The 19,283-nt window shown below is 42.4% G+C and overlaps 1 protein-coding gene across 1 annotated transcript in view; it reads right to left on the minus strand.

Annotated features, from left to right (window-relative positions):
- Positions 1-18,727, minus strand: part of LOC129821720 (protein IWS1 homolog) — a 33,247-nt gene extending 14,520 nt beyond the window's left edge. Inside the window, exons 1-9 of the mRNA XM_055879310.1 lie at positions 18,310-18,727; positions 17,499-17,584; positions 14,060-15,020; positions 8,666-8,725; positions 8,229-8,430; positions 6,473-6,530; positions 4,603-4,718; positions 4,344-4,494; positions 4,177-4,259 (exon numbers count right to left, since the gene is read on the minus strand). Coding sequence (XP_055735285.1) covers positions 4,177-4,259; positions 4,344-4,494; positions 4,603-4,718; positions 6,473-6,530; positions 8,229-8,430; positions 8,666-8,725; positions 14,060-15,020; positions 17,499-17,584; positions 18,310-18,352 — 1,760 coding nt within the window. The 5' untranslated portion in view covers positions 18,353-18,727. The remainder of the gene's footprint in view (positions 1-4,176; positions 4,260-4,343; positions 4,495-4,602; positions 4,719-6,472; positions 6,531-8,228; positions 8,431-8,665; positions 8,726-14,059; positions 15,021-17,498; positions 17,585-18,309) is intronic.
- Between the last annotated feature and the right edge of the window lie 556 nt (positions 18,728-19,283).

A 19,283-nucleotide genomic window follows, 5' to 3' on the forward strand; every position in this document is an offset into this window, starting at 1 on the left:
TCTATATAAAAAAATTGAAAAAATTTGCTAATATTTCTAAAAACCTGTTTTTGCTTTGTCATCATGAGGTATCGTGTGTAGATTTATGAGGGGGAAAAACGATTTAATCAATTTTAGAATAAGGCTCTAACGTAACAAAATGTGGAAAAAGTCAAGGGGTTTGAATACTTTCCAAACGCACTGTATGTGTATACACACACACCACCAGTCAAAAGTTCGGACACCTACTCATTCAAGGGTTTCTTTTATTTTTACTATTTTCTACATTGAAGAATAATAGTGAAGTCATCAAAACTATGAAACAGGTATATGGAATCATGTAGTAACCAAGAAAGTGTTACACAAATCAAAATGTATTTTATATTTGAGATTCTTCAAGTAGCCACCCTTTGCCTTGATGACATCTTTGCACACACTTTAAATTCTCTCAACCAGCTTCATGAGGTAGCCACCTGGAATGGATTTCAATTAACAGGTGTGCCTTGTTAAAAGTTAATTTGTGGAATTTCTTTCCATCTTAATGCATTTGAGCCAATCAGTTGTGTTGTGACAAGGTAGGGGTGGTATACAGAAGATAACCCTATTTGGTAAAAGACCAAGTCCACATTATGGCAAGATCAGTCCAAATAAGCAAAGAGAAACGACAGTGCATCATTACTTAAAGACATGATGGTCAGTCAATCTGAAAAAATGTCAAGAACTTTGAAAGTTTCTGCAAGAACATTTTTAAAAACCAAGAGCTATGATGAAACTGGTTCTCATGAGGACTGACACAGGAAAGAAAGACTCAGCGTTACCTCTGCTCCAGAGGATAAGCTCATTAGAGTTAACACGGTCAAATTGTTGCAAAGAAACACCAATAAGATGAAGAGACTTGCTTGGGTCAAGAAACACAAGCAATGGACATCAGACCGGTGGAAATGAGTGCAAATTTGAGATTTTTGGTTCCAACCGCCGTGTCTTTGTCAGACGCAGAGTAGGTCAACGGATGATCTCTGCACATGTGGTTCCCACCATGAAGCATGGAGGAAGAGGTGTGATGGTGCTTTGCTGGCGACAATGTCAGTGACTCATTTAGAATTCAAGGCACACTTAACCAGCATAGCTACCACAGCATTCTGCAGCAACATGCCATCCCATCTGGTATGCGCTTAGTGAGCATATAATTTGTTCGTCAACAGGACAATGACCCAAAACACCTCCAGGCTGCGTACGGGCTATTTGACCAAGGAGAGTGATGGAGTGCTGCATCAGATGACCTGGCCTCCACAATCACCCAACCTCAACCCTATTGTGATGGTTTAGGATGAGTTGGACCACAGAGTGAAAGAAAAGCAGCCAACAAGTGCTCAGCATATGAGGGAACTCCTTCAAGACTGTTGAAGCATTCCTCATGAAGCTGGTTGAGAGAATACCAAGTGTGCAAAGCTGTCATCAAAGCAAAGGGTGGCTTCTTTGAAGAATCTAAAACAAAATATATTTGGATTTTTAAACACTTTTTTGGTTAGTACATGATTCCATATGTGTTATTTCATAGTTTGTGTCTTCATTATTATTCTACAGTGTAGAAAATAAAGAAAAACCCTTGAATGAGTAGGTGTGTCCAAACTTTTGACTGGTACTGTACACACCAGTGGAGGCTGCTGAGGGGGAGGACGGCTCATAATAATGGCTGGAACGGAGCGAATGGAATGGCATCAAACTACACTTTTGATGTACTTGATAGTATTCTACTCAGTCCATTACCACGAGCCCATCCTCCCTTAATTAAAGGTGCCACGAACCTCCTGTAACACACACAGAGAGTGTACAAAACATTAGGAGCACCTTCCAAATATTGAGTTGCACCCCCCCTATCCCCTCAGAACAGCCTCAATTCGTCTGGGAATGGACTCCACAAGGTGTCGAAAGCTGGATGTCCTTTGGGTGGTGGGCTAGTCTTGACACCAACGGGAAACTGTTGAGCATGAAAAACACAGCAGCATTGCAGTTCCTGACACACTCAAACAGGTGCGCCTGGAACATAATACCATACACCGTTCAAAGGCACTTTAATATTTTGTCTTGCCCATTCAACCTCAATGGCACACATACACAATCCGTCTCAATTGTCTCAAGGTTTAAAAAACATTGTTTAACCCGTCTCCTCCCCTTCAACTACACCAGCCTTTCTCAAAGTATGTTAATGATGGGTCGCGATGCGTCAAGAGTAAATGTATAATTATTTAATTATTGGAATTGATTTGGCCAAGTGCAACTGCGGTCTCTGCTCAGCTTGGCAGCTGCGCGATAGGGAGACGCCCGTGTAATTCGCAGTTTTCTTGAAGATCACTCGGCGACACACGATGCAGCGCTGTCGTTCAGCAGCAGACGATGCGCTGTCAGGCACTGACTTGTCATTCCCACTCGCCAACACTCACCGCTGTCATCAAATGGACTCATGCTAGCAACAAGTTTTGACTGAGCTCAATCGTCATGAAACGCCAATACACCGAAAACTTTGAGAAATAAAGAGAAGCTCCCTCAATCTGTTTTGTGCGGGGAAGTGCTTAGTAATGAGTCAATCAAAACGAACAAATTCATATAACGACACGTCATGACCAAACATCCACAGCGTGACGGTATACCCAGGGAATTATTTCAGAACAGGGCAGAATGCTTCAGGAAACTGCTTCGACAGTGGAAAAGTAAGTCAGCTAGCAAGGCATTGTTGTCATTTTATAAACAGGTGTTAAGCAGAAATATGGGAGTACTATCTCATAGTAGTAACGTTATATGTGAGTTTCTCTTTCAAATAATCCCCTGGCCTTGTACACAGGTAATAGCTAACGTTAGCCAAGGCAAGCTAGCCAGCTACTGATAGTGCAACCCTAAGTAACAGTACAGATTAAGATGAAAAATGATCAGGCCTACTGTACATCTTACTGTAGAAATTATTGTTGAAAACAAGTCTAGGTTGGAACCTTTGCTGTTAAAATACAAGTCATCATTTTTATTCTGAATTGGAATAAACTGATTGAAGCAAGATACTTTGAAACAAACACACACACACAGTTCTGGGTTTCTCATCTACAGCAGGAAGCGGTCTCCTGCCTGAGAAAGCAGTAGATATTCTGGTCTAGTTTGGTACCACATGCCCATGTCAGTCAGGGTTCTCAACTCTGGATTACTTAAAAAACAAGTACAGAAACAGTCTCAATGCTGAGCATGACCTCAGTGTTGTACTGTCAAAAACTGATCCCAGAATAGACCTGCTTGTTAAACTTCAACCAGCTACACACCTCTCATTAGAACTGTGTGTGTGTGTGTGTGTGTGTGTGTGTGTGTGTGTGTGTGTGTGTGTGTGTGTGTGTGTGTGTCTTTCCTGGTCTACATCTGTGTGAATGTTTTTTTTTTTAAATTGAACCTTTATTTAAACTAGGCAAGTCAGTTAAGAACCAATTCTTATTTACAATGACGGCATACCCCAGCCAAACCTGGTCGACGCTGGGATAATTGTGCGCCGCCTATGGGACTCCCAATCGCGTCTGGATGAGATACAGCCTGGGTTCAATCAGTTTATTCCAGTTCAGAATAAAAATTATGTCTTCTATTTTAACAGAAACAGCTCCAACCTAGACTTTCTTTCGACAATAATTTCTACAGTAGGTCTGATCATATACTTAGGGTTGCACTATCAAAAAGCCTGCATGTCAGTTCTGTTATGCATCTGTGTGATGTGATCAATCAGTTTGTTCCATTTCAGAATGGAAATTAGTTATGGAATTTTAACAGCAACAGCTCCAACCTAGACAGATATGTAAGAGCTTTTAAATGGGGGAAAATAAAAATGATTAGCTATTGATATGGCTATTTAATTTAATTGGTATTCGATTTTGTCTATATTGCATTTGTTTTAGGCATAAGGGCAATGAAATGTACCAATATTTACGTATACGTTCCTAAGCTTGGGTCCCAGGAAATTATGAGAATTTCTCATTTGGGTTCCAGGCTGAAAAAGTTTAAGAACCCCTGCTCTACAGATTGAAGAGGACTTAACAAGTGAACATCCATAAGGGATCATAGCTTTCACCTGGTCAGTCTGTCATAGAAAGAGCAGGTGTTCCTAATGTTTTCTACACTCAGTGTCTATAGACTAAGGCTTGTGGTAGTATCGAGAGCCATGGATGGACTCACTTTTTCAGGTGCATAACTACAGTGGGGAGGAGGGTCAGCTTTTTTAACGCTGGCTTCTTCTGAGCGTTCAGTGTTCTGTCCTCCTGTAAATCACATAGAATGGTACACCCACACCAGTATTGTGAAGACCTATGACAGAACACACATTTTCGGGGCCAGAACCTCACCTCTGCAGCTTCGGTCATCTTGGTGATCATAGCGCTGACCACGTCGTCAGCATCACTGATGAACGTTCCCCCATCGCGGTTCCGCCGTCGCTTCCCGCTCTGGGCCTTCTTACGAGCCAGCATCACGTCAAAGTCCGACATGAAACTGGTGCTGAATAGAAACAGAGTCAGCCATGCCTCCACTATAGAATGAAAGTATCGTGGCAAGTGGAAAATCGACTGATTGAAAACATTGACGGAGATACATGAGATTACTCACTCTTGGCCACCACCCCTGTCCACGCCCTCATCAGAATCAGAGTCATCTGCCATTGTTTTCTTTGCAGAGGCCTGAGATTGGCTCTTATCCCCCTCCAGATCCTCCTGATTGAAACCCTATTGGTGCAGAAACAACAACATCAGCCGTAGGGAACAGGAATCAGATGCGGTATAGTTTCGGTGTCTAGACAATTCCAGAGAGTCCCTAAACCTTTGGGGGCGGTTTCCCAGACTCATTAAGCTTGATCTATGATTGGGAAACCGACCCTTGGTGTTCACAGATCTGAAAAGGACGGGATATGGTAGTTCGACCTTTTCACTGTGTTTTTCAAATTTGACGTTATGGCGGTATTTGATGTTACTGAATAATAAAGGTTCTAGGGTAAATAAGTTTTATGGGGAGTGCATGACCCCAAGGCTGGCAACAAATTAATTCTAAGTGTTTTTAAATGGGCTTGCTCCAATCTTCAACCAAACTTAGTGCATTCGGGAAAGTATTCAGACCACTTCACATTTTGTTACGTTACAGCCTTATTCTAAAATGGATTAAAAATAAAACTCAATCTACACACAATACCCCATAATGACAAAGCAAAAACAGTTATTTTTAATACACTTTTGCACATTTATTAACATAAATATTCAGACCCTTTTTACTCAGGTGCATCCTTTTCCCGCTGATCATGCTTGAGACGTTTCTACAACTTGATTGGTGTCCACCTGTGGTAAATTCTATGAATTTGATTTGGAAAGACACACCTGTCTATATAAAAAGGTCCCACAGTTGACAGTGCATGTCAGTTATAAATTATGCTTTGGATGGTGTATCAATACACCCAGTCACTACAAAGAGTTTAACGGCTGGGATGGGAATAAAATTGAGGATGGATCAACAACATTGTAGTTACTCCACAATACTAACCTAAATGACAGAGTGAAAAGGAAGCCTGTACAAAATAAAAATATTCCAGAATTTGTTTGCACTTTTTGTCCTGAATACAAAGCATTATTTTTGGGGCAAATCTAACATCATCACTGAGTACCAATCTTCATACTTTCAAGCATGGTGGTGGCTGCATCATGTTATGGGTATGCTCTTCATCGGCAAGGACTAGGGAGTTTTTGGGGGGGGGGATGAAAAGAAACGTAATAGAGCTAAGCACAGGCAAAATCCTACAACAAAAAAAACTGGTTCAGTCTGCTTTCCAACAGACACTGGGAGACAAATTCACCTTTCAGCAGGCCAATAACCTAAAACACAAGGCCAAATATACACTGGAGTTGCTTACCTAGATGACTAATGTTCCTGAGTGGTATAGTTACAGTTTTGACTTTAATGGGCTTGAAAATCTATGGTAAGACTTGAAAATGGCTGTCTAACAATGATCAACAATAAGAGCTAAAAAATATATATATTGTACAATCCATGTGTGCAAAACTCTAAGAGACTTACCCAAAAGACTCAGCTTTAATCCCTGCCAAAGGTGATTCTGACATGTATCTAATCAAGATACTGTAGATTTGTGTTTTATTTCTCAATATTAAAAAAAAATCCATACATTTCTTTCACTTTGTCAGAGTATTCTGTGTAGATAAAAAAGAAAATCTATCAATTTTAATCCCATTTTGTAACAACAAAAAGTGGAAAAAGTCAAGGAGTTTGACTACTTTCTGAAGGCACTATCTACCTCGACTTGGTACTGGTACCCCATGTATATAGCCAAGTTATCGTTACTCACTGTATGTATTATTACTTTGCTATTATTTCTCTATTTTCTTTCTCTCTGCATTGTTGGGAAGATACCGTAAGTAAGCATTTCACTGTTGTTCACGAAGCATGTGTCGAATAAAATTTGATTTGTACAACTCACCGTAAACTCTTCCCCCTCTTCATCGCCAGAGTCACCAAAAATGTCTGCAATCATTTTCCTATACGAGAGAGAGCATACCATACTAACTACAACACACACACATCCTTTCAGTACATACAGTGCATTCGGAAAGTATTCAGACCCCTTCACTTTTCCCACACTTTGTTACATTACAGCCTTATTCTAAAATGGATTGCATACATTTTTTCCTCTTCATTATACACACAATATCCCATAATAACAAAGCAAAAACAGTATTCAGACCCTTTGCTATGACACTTGAAATTGAGTTCAGGTGCATCCTGTTTCCACAACTTGATTGGTGTCCACCGGTGGTAAATTCAATTTATTGGACATGATTTGGAAAGGCACACCTGTCTATATAAGGTCCCACAGTTGACAGTGCATGTAAGAGCAAAAACCAAGCCATGAGGTCGAAATAATTGTCCGCAGAGCCCTGAGACAGGATTGTGTCACAGATCTGAGGAAGGGTACCAAAAAATGTCTGCAGCATTGAAGGTCCTCAAGAACACAGTGGCCTCCATCATTATTAAATTGAAGAAGTTTGGAACCACCAAGCCTCTTCCAAGAGCTGTCCGCCCGTCCAAACTGAATAATCGGGGGAGAAGGGCAAGAACCAAGAACCCGATTGTCACTCTGATAGAGCTCCAGAGTTCCTCTGCGGAGATGGGAGAACCTCCCCGAAGGACAACCATCTCTGCAGCACTCCACCAATCAGTGGGGATGTTTTTCAGCGGCAGGGACTGGGGGACTAGTCAGGATCGAGGGAAAGATGAACGGAGCAAAGTACAGTGAGATCCTTGATGAAAACCTGCTCTGGAGCGCTCAGGACCTCAGATTGGGGCGAAGGTTCGCCTTCCAATAGGACAACGACCTTAAGCACACAGCCAAGACTACACAGGAGTGGCTTGGGGACAAGTCTCAGTCCTTGAGTGGCCCAGCCAGAGCCAGGACTTGAACCTGTTCGAACATCTCTGGAGAGACCTAAAAAATAGCTGTACAGCGATGCTCCCCATCCAACCTGACAGAGCTTGAGAGGATTTGCAGAGAAGAATGGGAGAAACTCCTCAAATAGAGTTGTGCCAAGCTTGTAGCGTCATACCCGGGAAGCCTCAAGTCTGTAATCGCTGCCAAAGGTGCTTCAACAAAGTACTGAGGAAAGGGTCTGAATAGTTATGTAAATGTGATATTTCAGTTTTATTTATATATATAAAAAAAAACGTTTTGCTTTGTGATTATGGGGCATTGTGTGTAGATTGATGAGGGGGAAAAAACGTTCATCCATTTTAGAAAAAGGCTGTAACGTTACAAAATGTGGAAAATGTCAAGTGGTCTGAATACTTTCCAAATGCACTGTACATAGCTACTTCATACCCCAGCACATTGACTCAGTACTTGTAACTGTTATTTTTTACTCATTGTTATTCACTAAGTGTTTATTCCTTGTGTCACTATTTTAATATCATTTTTTGCAATCTATCTGTAACTCTGTATTGTTGGAAAGGGACCCATAAGTAACCATTTCACTGTTAGTCTACACCTGTTGTTTACGAAGCATTTGATTGGATTTATGTCAAGTTCCACAATAAAAATACTACTACTACTTTCCTTACAGTAAGAATCTCAAAGTGCATAAAAACGAAAGTAAACAACAAAATTGTCATTTGTGTAAGGAAAATCATAACTTAAACTAAAAAGGAGTGTGTGTGGGGGAGAGGGGGATCCGAATACTTACTCTTCCTCGTCGCCTGAATCGCTGTCGCTACCAAACAGTGTTTTCTCGTCCTTCTTCCCTCCTTCCACCTTCTGTCCATCATCCTCGTCTTCGCTTTCTGAGCCCAGTTCCCGCAGTTTGGCCATGGTTTTGTCGTGTGCCTCTGAGCCTGCGTCACTGGCGGAGCTGTCATCGTCAGACACAGCGCGGCTCTTCTTCACCACTGAGGAAGAGAAGTCGCCATCATTATCATCATCATTACCATCACTACCATGTACACTATGTAGGAAATAGCGGGTAATTTAAGATGCAGCCTCAAATCACCACACACTAGCTAGCCATCATAGACTTCAAGATAAGGTGTGCCTCATAAATGGCAACCTATTCCCCATACAGTACATTACTTTTGACTAGAGCCACCCAACTGCATATGCCCAGCTGCCGGTCTGTCATATTACCTGGTTCGTCAGCCTTCTCCTCACCTTCACTGTCTGACAGGATGGCTTTCTTCCTCTTCACTGTAACAGTATATAGATATCAAAATCACATTAACATACCGACAGATAGATGGAGTTAAACCCAGCAGAAAAAGAAACGTCCCTTTTTCAGGACCTGTCTTTCAAAGATAATTCGTAAAAATCCAAATAACTTCACAGATCTTCATTGTAAATGGTTTAAACACTGTTTCCCATGCTTGTTCAATGAACCATAATTAATGAACATGCACCTGTGGAACGGTTGTTAAGACACTAACAGCTTACAGACGGTAGGCAATTAAGGTCACAGTTATGGAAACTTAGGACACTAAAGGGGCCTTTCTACTGACAAAAAAAAAAAAATGCTAAGCCCCTGCTCATCTGCCTTAGACATGACATCTGCCTTAGACATGCTGCAAGGAGGCATGCAGATGAGGCCAGGGCAATAAATTACAATGTCTGTACTAGAGGTCGACCGATAATGATTTTTCAACGCCGATACCGATTAATCGGCCGATTAAAATAATAATATGTATTTTTATATACACTGCTCAAAAAAATAAAGGGAACACTTAAACAACACAATGTAACTCCAAGTCAATCACACTTCTGTGAAATCAAACTGTCCACTTAGGAAGCAACACTGATTTACAATAAATGTCACATGCTGTTGTGCAAATTGAATAGACAACAGGTGGAAATTAAAGGCAATTAGCAAGACACCCCCAATAAAGGAGTGGTTCTGCAGGTGGTGACCACAGACCACTTCTCAGTTCCTATGCTTCCTGGCTGATGTTTTGGTCACTTTTGAATGCTGGCGGTGCTTTCACTCTAGTGGTAGCATGAGACGGAGTCTACAACTCACACAAGTGGCTCAGGTAGTGCAGCTCATCCAGGATGGCACATCAATGCGAGCTGTGGCAAGAAGGTTTGCTGTGTCTGTCAGTGTAGTGTCCAGAGCATGGAGGTGCTACCAGGAGACAGGCCAGTACATCAGGAGACGTGGAGGAGGCCGTAGGAGGGCAACAACCCAGCAGCAGGACCGCTACCTCCGCCTTTGTGCAAGAAGGAGCAGGCGGAGCACTGCCAGAGCCCTGCAAAATGACCTCCAGCAGGCCACAAATGTGCATGTGTCTGCTCAAACGGTCAGAAACAGACTCCATGAGGGTGGTATGAGGGCCCGACGTCCACAGGTAGGGGTTGTGCTTACAGCCCAACACCGTGCAGGACGTTTGGCATTTGCCAGAGAACACCAAGATTGGCAAATTCGCCACTGGCGCCCTGTGCTCTTCACAGATGAAAGCAGGTTCACACTGAGCACGTGACAGAGTCTGGAGACGCCGTGGAGAACGTTCTGCTGCTTGCAACATCCTCCAGCATGACCGGTTTGGCGGTGGGTCAGTCATGGTGTGGGGTGGCATTTCTTTGGGGCGCCGCACAGCCCTCCATGTGCTCGCCAGAGGTAGCCTGACTGCCATTAGGTACCGAGATGAGATCCTCAGACCCCTTGTGAGACCATATGTTGGTGCGGTTGGCCCTGGGTTCCTCCTAATGCAAGACAATGCTAGACCTCATGTGGCTGGAGTGTGTCAGCAGTTCCTGCAAGAGGAAGGCATTGATGCTATGGACTGGCCCGCCCGTTCCCCAGACCTGAATCCAATTGAACACATCTGGGACATCATGTCTCGCTCCATCCACCAGCGCCACAGACTGTCCAGGAGTTGGCGGATGCTTTAGTCCAGGTCTGGGAGGAGATCCCTCAGGAGACCAGCCGCCACCTCATCAGAAGCATGCCCAGGCGTTGTAGGGAGGTCATACAGGCACGTGGAGGCCACACACACTAGTGAGCCTCATTTTCACTTGTTTTAAGGACATTACATCAAAGTTGGATCAACCTGTAGTGTGGTTTTCCACTTTAATTTTGAGTGTGACTCCAAATCCAGACCTCCATGGGTTGATAAATTTGATCTCCATTGAAAATTTTTGTGTGATTTTGTAGTCAGCACATTCAACTATGTAAAGAAAAAAGTATTTAATACATAAATGAAATAAATTTAGTCTCAAATAACATATGTTAAAACAAACCACCAGCTTTCATGGGTCTTCAATATCCCAGTTATGTTTTAGGTTGTAGTGCAGAAAGCAGAGCTTGTCTGCATGGTCCCCTGTCAGTCTGCTCCTCCGTGAAACACAGACCTTATTTGAAGTAGATCAAGACATTCTCTATGGAAGACATGAACGGTAAAATAACGAAGGAACCCCTTTCAAGTTCAGCCGCAAGTTATTACAGGAATTATAACGCGTCGACTATTTCTCTCTAAACCATATACCTTTGACTAATCCGGAAACTATCACCTCGAAAACAAAACGTTTATTCCGTTACGTATTTTATCTAATGGGTGGCATTCATGAGTCTAAATATTCCTGTTACATTGCACAACCTTCAATGTTATGTCATAATTACGTAAAATTCTGGCAAATCAGTTTGCAAAGAGCCAGGCGGCCCAAACTGTTGCATATACCCTGACTCTGTGTGCAATGAACGCAAGAGAAATGACACAATTTCACCTGGTTAATATTGCCTGCTATCTGTATTGTTTCGGAACCGCATTGTTGGTTAAGGCCTCGTAAGTAAGCATTTCACTGTAAGATCTACACCGGTTGTATTCGGCACATGTGACCTGCCACTTACCGGCACACATGCCCTGCCACTTACCGACATCTGAACAAGAGAGCCTCGTCAAAATTGCAACAAGCGGTTTTGTGAAAATTTAATTTAAATCAGAAGCCACTGTCAGATTTCTGGATAGGGCTGTGCTCAGAGTATCCTGCCTTGGCAAAACATGCTGTTAAGACACCGATGCCCTTTAAAACTTGTTTGGGATAGGGGGCAGTATTTTCACTTTTGGTTGAATAGCATGCCCAGAGTTAACTGCCTCCTACTCAGCCCCAGATCCTAATATATGCATATTATTATTAGTATTGGATAGAAAACACTCTGAAGTCTCTAAAACGGTTTGAATCATGCCTGTGAGTATAACAGAACTCATATGGCAGGCAAAAACCTGAGAAAAAATCCAAACAGGAAGTGGAAAATCTGAGGTTTGTAGTTTTTGAACTCACCCCAATTGAATACACTTTGGGATATGGGTATTTTCTCACTTCCTAAGGCTTCCACTAGATGTCAACCGTTTTTAGAACGTGGTTTCAGGCTTCTCATGTGAAGGGGGGCCGGATGGGAGATGTTTGAGTAAGGGGTCTGCCTACAGCCTCGTTCTCAGTCACGCGCTTTCACTTGAGGTTTCTCTCGTCCCAGTGCTTTTCTACAGACAATAGAATTCTCCGGTTGGAACAATATTGAACATTTATGATAAAAAACACCCTAAAGATTGATTCTATACTTAGTTTGACAAGTTTCTTCGACCTGTAATATATTTTTTTGAACGTTTCTTCCGAATGGACCAGATGGCGTTTTTGGATTGTTTACCAAACGCCCTAACAAAAGAATATATTGGACATAAATGATGGACATTATCGAACAAAACAAGCATTTATTGTGGAACTGCGATTCCTGGGAGTGCATTCTGATGAAGTTCAAAGGTAAGTGAATATTTATTATACTATTTATGAATAATGTTGACAACCCAACATGGCGGTTATTAAAGTTTTTTTTTAAATCTGACACAGCGGTTGCATTAATTAAGGAGAAGTGTATCTAAAGTTTAATTTATAATAGCTGTATTTTCATCAACATTTATTATGAGTATTCCTGTGAATTCTTGTGGCTCTCTGCAATATCACTGCATGTTTTGGAACTACTGAATGTAGAATACGATTGTGCTTTTCTACAGTGCTTTTCTACAGACAATAGAATTCTCCGGTTGGAACAATATTGAACATTTATGATAAAAAACACCCTAAAGATTGATTCTATACTTAGTTTGACAAGTTTCTTCGACCTGTAATATATTTTTTTGAACGTTTCTTCCGAATGGACCAGATGGCGTTTTTGGATTGTTTACCAAACGCCCTAACAAAAGAATATATTGGACATAAATGATGGACATTATCGAACAAAACAAGCATTTATTGTGGAACTGCGATTCCTGGGAGTGCATTCTGATGAAGTTCAAAGGTAAGTGAATATTTATTATACTATTTATGAATAATGTTGACAACCCAACATGGCGGTTATTAAAGTTTTTTTTTAAATCTGACACAGCGGTTGCATTAATTAAGGAGAAGTGTATCTAAAGTTTAATTTATAATAGCTGTATTTTCATCAACATTTATTATGAGTATTCCTGTGAATTCTTGTGGCTCTCTGCAATATCACTGCATGTTTTGGAACTACTGAATGTAGAATACGATTTTTGGATATAAATATGAACTTTAGCGAACAAAACATACATGTATTGTGAAACATGAAGTCCTATGAGTGTCATCTGATGAAGATCATCAAAGGTTAGTGATTCATCTTATCTCTATTTGTGCTTTTTGTGACTCCTCTCTTTGGCGGGAAAAATGGCTGGATTCATTTGTGACTTGATGGTGACCTAACAATCATTTGTGGAGCTTTCACTATAAAGCATTTTTTAAATCAGACACTGTGGCTGGATTAACAAGAATTGTATCTTTAAAATGGTGCCTAATACTTGTATGTTTTGAGAAATTAGATTTATGAGATTTGTGTTGATTTGTATTTGGCGCCCTGCATTTTTATTGGCTGTTGGCGCTAGCGGAACCCCAGTCCTAGACAGGTTAAACCACGTACCTATGTGAGAGTATATTCTCGGCCCTCACTAGCATGAAAACTAAATACAGGCACAGACTGTGTGTGGGAAATGATTTAAGACAGACTCTCCAATACAACCCAACATTGCAGAGTTATGTGCACACCCTTCTCATTTACCTGTGGTTATTAACATTTTTTCTTGAACAAATAAGGTTTTATATGTAAAATGCCTAAATAAAAGAGCAAAAATATTGATTATTATTATATTATTTGTTCCCTGGTCCTATAAGGGCTCTTTGTCACTTCCCACGAGCCGGGTTGTGACAAAAACTCATTCTCATGTTTAATAAATGTATCGTATACTGTGTGTGTTTGGCAAGCTTACAATGATGGCAAAAAACAACATTTGAGAGTGCGCTGACCCTGGTACGCAGCTGGAGGTTGAATGTTGGAAGGGGTACGGGACTATAAAAAGTTTGGGAACCACTGGTTTAAACAATAACATGGAACTGTTGTAGTATGAATGTGTGTACTAAACCCGAGCATGTCGATATCTAGAGCAAGTGAATAGAAAATATTTTTGAATAGGGATCAGTAGATTGTGCACTTATCAAGAGTCAACTGATGTAAATTGCACCTACTTGGCATCTCGTCGTCATCCTCACTAACTTCCACCACCTGTTTTGCGGGACTCTCCTTCTCCTGGTCACTGCCTGCAGCTGCTTTCACTGGCCGAGCCTCCACCTCATCCTCACTGTCGGAGTGGATTACAGCCTTCCACTTCCCTTTATTCTCACCGCCCTCCTCTCCATCAGACTCTATCTGCGCTTTGTGTTTGGGCGCCTCAATCTCAGAGTCACTTCGTGCAGTCGAGTGTCTGCTCCGGGCAGGGGATGGGGGCCGGTTCTCGTTCTCAGAGTCGCTCCCGGCTGCATCCCGTTTGGTTTCTTTCTCCTCCATGTCGGAGGTGCTGCCTCTGCGTTTGGGCGGGGACTCCTCCATGTCGGAGGTGCTGCCTCTGCGTTTGGGCGGGGACTCCGCCATGTCGGAGGTGATGGCTCCGCGTTTGGGCGGGGAATCCTCCATGTCGGAGGTGATGGCTCCGCGTTTGGGCGGGGAATCCTCCATGTCGGAGGTGCTGCCTCTGCGTTTGGGCGGGGAATCCTCTATGTCGGAGGTGCTGCCTCCGCGTTTGGGCGGGGAATCCTCTATGTCGGAGGTGCTGCCTCCGCGTTTGGGCGGGGAATCCTCTATGTCGGAGGTGCTGCCTCCGCGTTTGGGCGGGGAATCCTCTATGTCAGAGGCGCTGCCTCCGCGTTTGGGCGGGGACTCCTCTATGTCAGAGGCGCTGCCTCCGCGTTTGGGCGGGGACTCCTCTATGTCAGAGGTGCTGCCTCCGCGTTTGGGCGGGGACTCCTCTATGTCAGAGGTGCTGCATCCGCGTTTGGGTGGGGACTCCTCCTTGTTATCCCTGTCTGCAGGCCTAGGGGCCTCCCCATCAGAGTCACTGTCCGCCCCTTTGGGGCCCTTGTTGTCTGACCCGCTGGCCACGCTGTTTGTCTCCATGGCCCGAGCAGCTCCCTCACCATCATTATTCTCATCCTGAATAAAAAATATATATAAATATAAAACGCTTTATAAGTCTACGGTTAGGAATGGATACAAGGCTCTACAGTGTGACCGTTTTACTTGCACATGTCCCTAAATATTTTGCTGTTCGACCTGACATTTTTATTTAGTGCCCCTAGAAAAATTAAGGATTCTAGCTTTATTACCTTATTTTTCATTGTGCTCCTAAATTTCTGTGTGAGCCTACATTTTTCCTTACAAAAAAGGTCAGCATAGAGCCATGGGATACTACAGTACCAGTCAATGGTTTGGACACACCTACTCATTCAAGGGTTTTTCTTTATTTTTACTATATTGTAGAATAATAGTGAAGACATCAAAACTATGAAATAACACATATGGAATCATGTAGTAACCAAAAAAGTGTGAGATTCTTCAAGTAGCCACCCTTTGCCTTAATGACAGCTTTGCACATTCCCACAACCAGCTTCATGAGGTAGTCACCTGGAATGCATTTTAATTAACAGGTGTGCCTAGCTAAAAATAGAGATTTTTGGTTCCAACCATTGTGTATTTGTGAGACGCAGAGTAGGTGAACGGATGATGTACACATGTGTGGTTCCTACCGTGCAGCATGGAGGAGGTGGTGTGGGGTGCTTTGCTGGTGACACTGTCAGTGATTTATTTAGAATTCAAGACACACTTAACCAGCATGGCTATCACTGCATTCTGCAGCGATACGCCATCCCATCTGGTTTGCACTTAGTGGGACTATCATTTGTCTTTCAACAGGTCCAGGACTTCCTGACGGGCCGCCCCCAGGTGGTGAAGGTAGGAAACAACATCTCCACTTTGCTGATCCTCAACACTAGGGCCCCACAAGGGTGCGTGCACAGCCCCCTCCTGTATTCCCTGTTCACCCATGACTGCGTGGCCATGCACGCCTCCAACTCAATCATCAAGTTTGCAGACGACAACAGTAGTAGGCTTGATTACCAACAATGACGTGACAGCCTACAGGGAGGAGGTGCGGGAAATCGGAGTGTGGTGTCAGCAAAACAAAGGAGATGATCATGGACTTCAGGAAACAGCAAAGGGAGCACCCCCCTATCAACATCGACGGGACAGCCGTGGAGAAGGTGGAACGTTTTTAATTCCTCGGCGTACACATCACGGACAAACTGAAATGGTCCACCCACACAGACAGTGTGGTGAAGGCGCAATAGCGCCTCTTCAACCTCAGAAGGCTATAGAAATTTGGCTTGTCACCTAAAACCCTCAAACTTTTACAGATGCACAATAGAGAGCATCCTGTCGGGCTGCATTATCGCCTGGTACAGCAACTGCACCCTCCACAACCGCAAGGCTCTCCAGAGGGTGGTGCGGTCTGCACAACACATCACCGGGAGCAAACTACCTGCCCTCCAGGACACCTACAGCATCCGATGTCACAGGAAGGCCAAAAAGATCAAGGACAACAACCACCCGAGCCACTGCCTATTCACCCCGCTACCATCCAGAAGGCGAGGTCAGTACAGGTGCATCAAAGCTGGGACCGAGAGACTGAAAAACAGCTTCTATCTCAAGGGCATCAGACTGTTAAACAGCCATCATTGACACAAAGGCTGCTGCCTACATACAGACTCGAAATCATTGGCCACTTCAATAAATGGATCACTAGTCACTTTAATAAAGCCACTTCAATAATGTTTACACATCTTGCATTACACATCTCATATGTATATACTGTATTTTATACCATCTATTGCATCTTACCTATTCCGCTCTGTCATTGCTCATCCATATATTTATATGAATATATTCTTATCCCATTCCTTTACTTAGATGTGTGTATTAGGTAGTTGTGGAATTGTTAGATTACATGTTAGATATTGCTGCACTGTAGGAACTTAGAGGCACAAGCTTTTCGCTACACTCACAATAACATCTGCTAACCATGTGTATGTAACCAATAAAATTTGATTTGATTTTGAAACACACCTCCAGGCTGTGTAAGGGCTATTTGACCAAGAAGAAGACTAATGGGGTGCAGCATCACATTACCTCAACCCAATTGAGATTGTTTGGGATAAGTTGGACCACAGAGTGAAGGAAAAGCAGCCAACAAGTATTCAGCATATGTGGAAACTCCTTCAAGACTGTTGGAAAAGCATTCCACTTGAAGCTGGTTGAAAGAATGCCAAGAGTGTGCAAAGCTGTCATCAAGGGTTGCTCCTTTGAAGAATCTCAAATATAAAATATTTTTTTAACACTTTTATGGTTACTACATGATTCCGTTATTTCATAGTTTTGATGTCTTCACTATTACTCTACAACGCAGAAAATAGTCCAAATAAATTAAAACCTTTGAATGAGTAGGTGTCCAAACTTCTGACTGATACTGTATATTTATTTTTAAATGTTAAATCGGTATGTGCAAGATGGTCTGGAAGATGGCTTGACCGCCACACTGGTTATCTGAACGTCTTGCTTAGATAACTATCCCCTTACCTCAGAGTGGCGTGGCTCATTCCTCATCTCCTCTTCCGCATCTGAACCTGGAGCATGTTCGTCCTGTACCGGGGTGCCACCACCATCTACAGGACCAGGACATAACCAACACTTTTTTTTGGTATTCCAGAATTAATGTTCACAGATATGTGTATCATATACAACGGGCATGAGGACCGTGCACACAATAACATTGATGCAACAGTAACCCTAGTTGTCACACCTGGACTACTGCCCAGTTGTGTGGTCAGGTGCCACATAGGGCCTTGGGAAAATTACAACTGACCCAGAAGAGGGTAGCACCGGCTGGCCCTTAAATGTACACGTAGAGTTAACATGTCAATTTCTCCTGGCTCAAAGTAGAAGAAAGATTTACCTCATCACTACTTGTTTTTGTAAGAAGTATTGACATGTTGAATGCCCCGAGCTGTCTGTTTAAACTACTAACACACAGCTCTGACACCCATGCATACCCCACAAGACATGCCACCCGAGTGGCCAGAGGGCACACAATTAATGTATTGTGAAACCTGTTGTAAAATGTATTTTAATGTTTAAAAATGATATAATGTACTTCCTTAATTTTTGCTGGACCACAGGAAGAGTAACAGTGAGTTGTTGCCTTGGCAGCAGCCAACGATATCCATAACAAATACAAAAAAAGTAATACTATTATTAATAATTCGTTTTTTTAAATAAACCTATTGCCAATAGGACCTAACCGATAATAGGGTTATAAAATAAATAGGGTTAGGCTAACGTTAGCAAGCTACAGTAGTCCGCGCCGAGCCGGGATCAAAGCCGTTCTTACCAGAGTGGTTCCCGGAGAAGAATTCGTCCTCTTCGCCATCCATTTGTGCGAAGGACACTATGGACAATCAACTCAGTACCTAGGCTCGGCGAATAATCAATTGTATATGTGGTTATTGTGTCAACGAGAAAATGCAAGTCCTGAAACAAGCAATCTGCATCGAAAATGGGCCCTGCTGCTAGCTAATTAGCAACCACAACTTGAACAATGTCAAGATCTAGCTAACGAAATAAGAACATCTGGGCAGATGAGTCGGAAAGCTAGCCAGCAATGTTAGTGTCTCTGGCCGGTCAACAAGTTAAAACAACAGCTAATTGATCAACATTAGCAAGTAGCTGTATAAAACAGTCCTGCGATGTCTAAAATGGGGTCAAAGGACTGGCGCCGTCATATGCTCATGCGTTCAGTTTGGTCGCTCTTCGAATGACGTAGTGTTATGCGCATGTATTTTGAAATTCTTCGAGACTCCTGTTGTACAGTAGGCTACCATACATTAAAGGAAAGGTTTTCTTTTTACAACCAAATCTATAAAAAAAAAAATATGTAAATAGAGTCCTTTAAAAGAAAGAAATACCTTGCCTGATGATACAGGTAACTGCCAAAATAACGGAAACACCAACATATCAAATCAAATTTTATTTGTCACATACACATGGTTAGCAGATGTTAATGCGAGTGTAGCGAAATGCTTGTGCTTCTAGTTTCCGACAATGCAGTAATAACCAACGAGTAATCTAACCTAACAATTCCACAACTACTTATACACACAAGTGTAAAGGGATAAAGAATATGTAAATAAAGATATATGAATGAGTGATGGTACACAACGGCATAGGCAAGATGCAGTAGATGGTATCGAGTACAGTATATACATATGAGATGAGTAATGTAGGGTATGTAAACATAAAAGTGCATATTTTAAAGTGGCTAGTGATACATGTATTACATAAAGATTGCAAGATGCAGTAGATGAT

Source organism: Salvelinus fontinalis, chromosome 24 (assembly GCF_029448725.1).
Source record: "Salvelinus fontinalis isolate EN_2023a chromosome 24, ASM2944872v1, whole genome shotgun sequence".
Classification (NCBI taxonomy): domain Eukaryota; kingdom Metazoa; phylum Chordata; class Actinopteri; order Salmoniformes; family Salmonidae; genus Salvelinus; species Salvelinus fontinalis.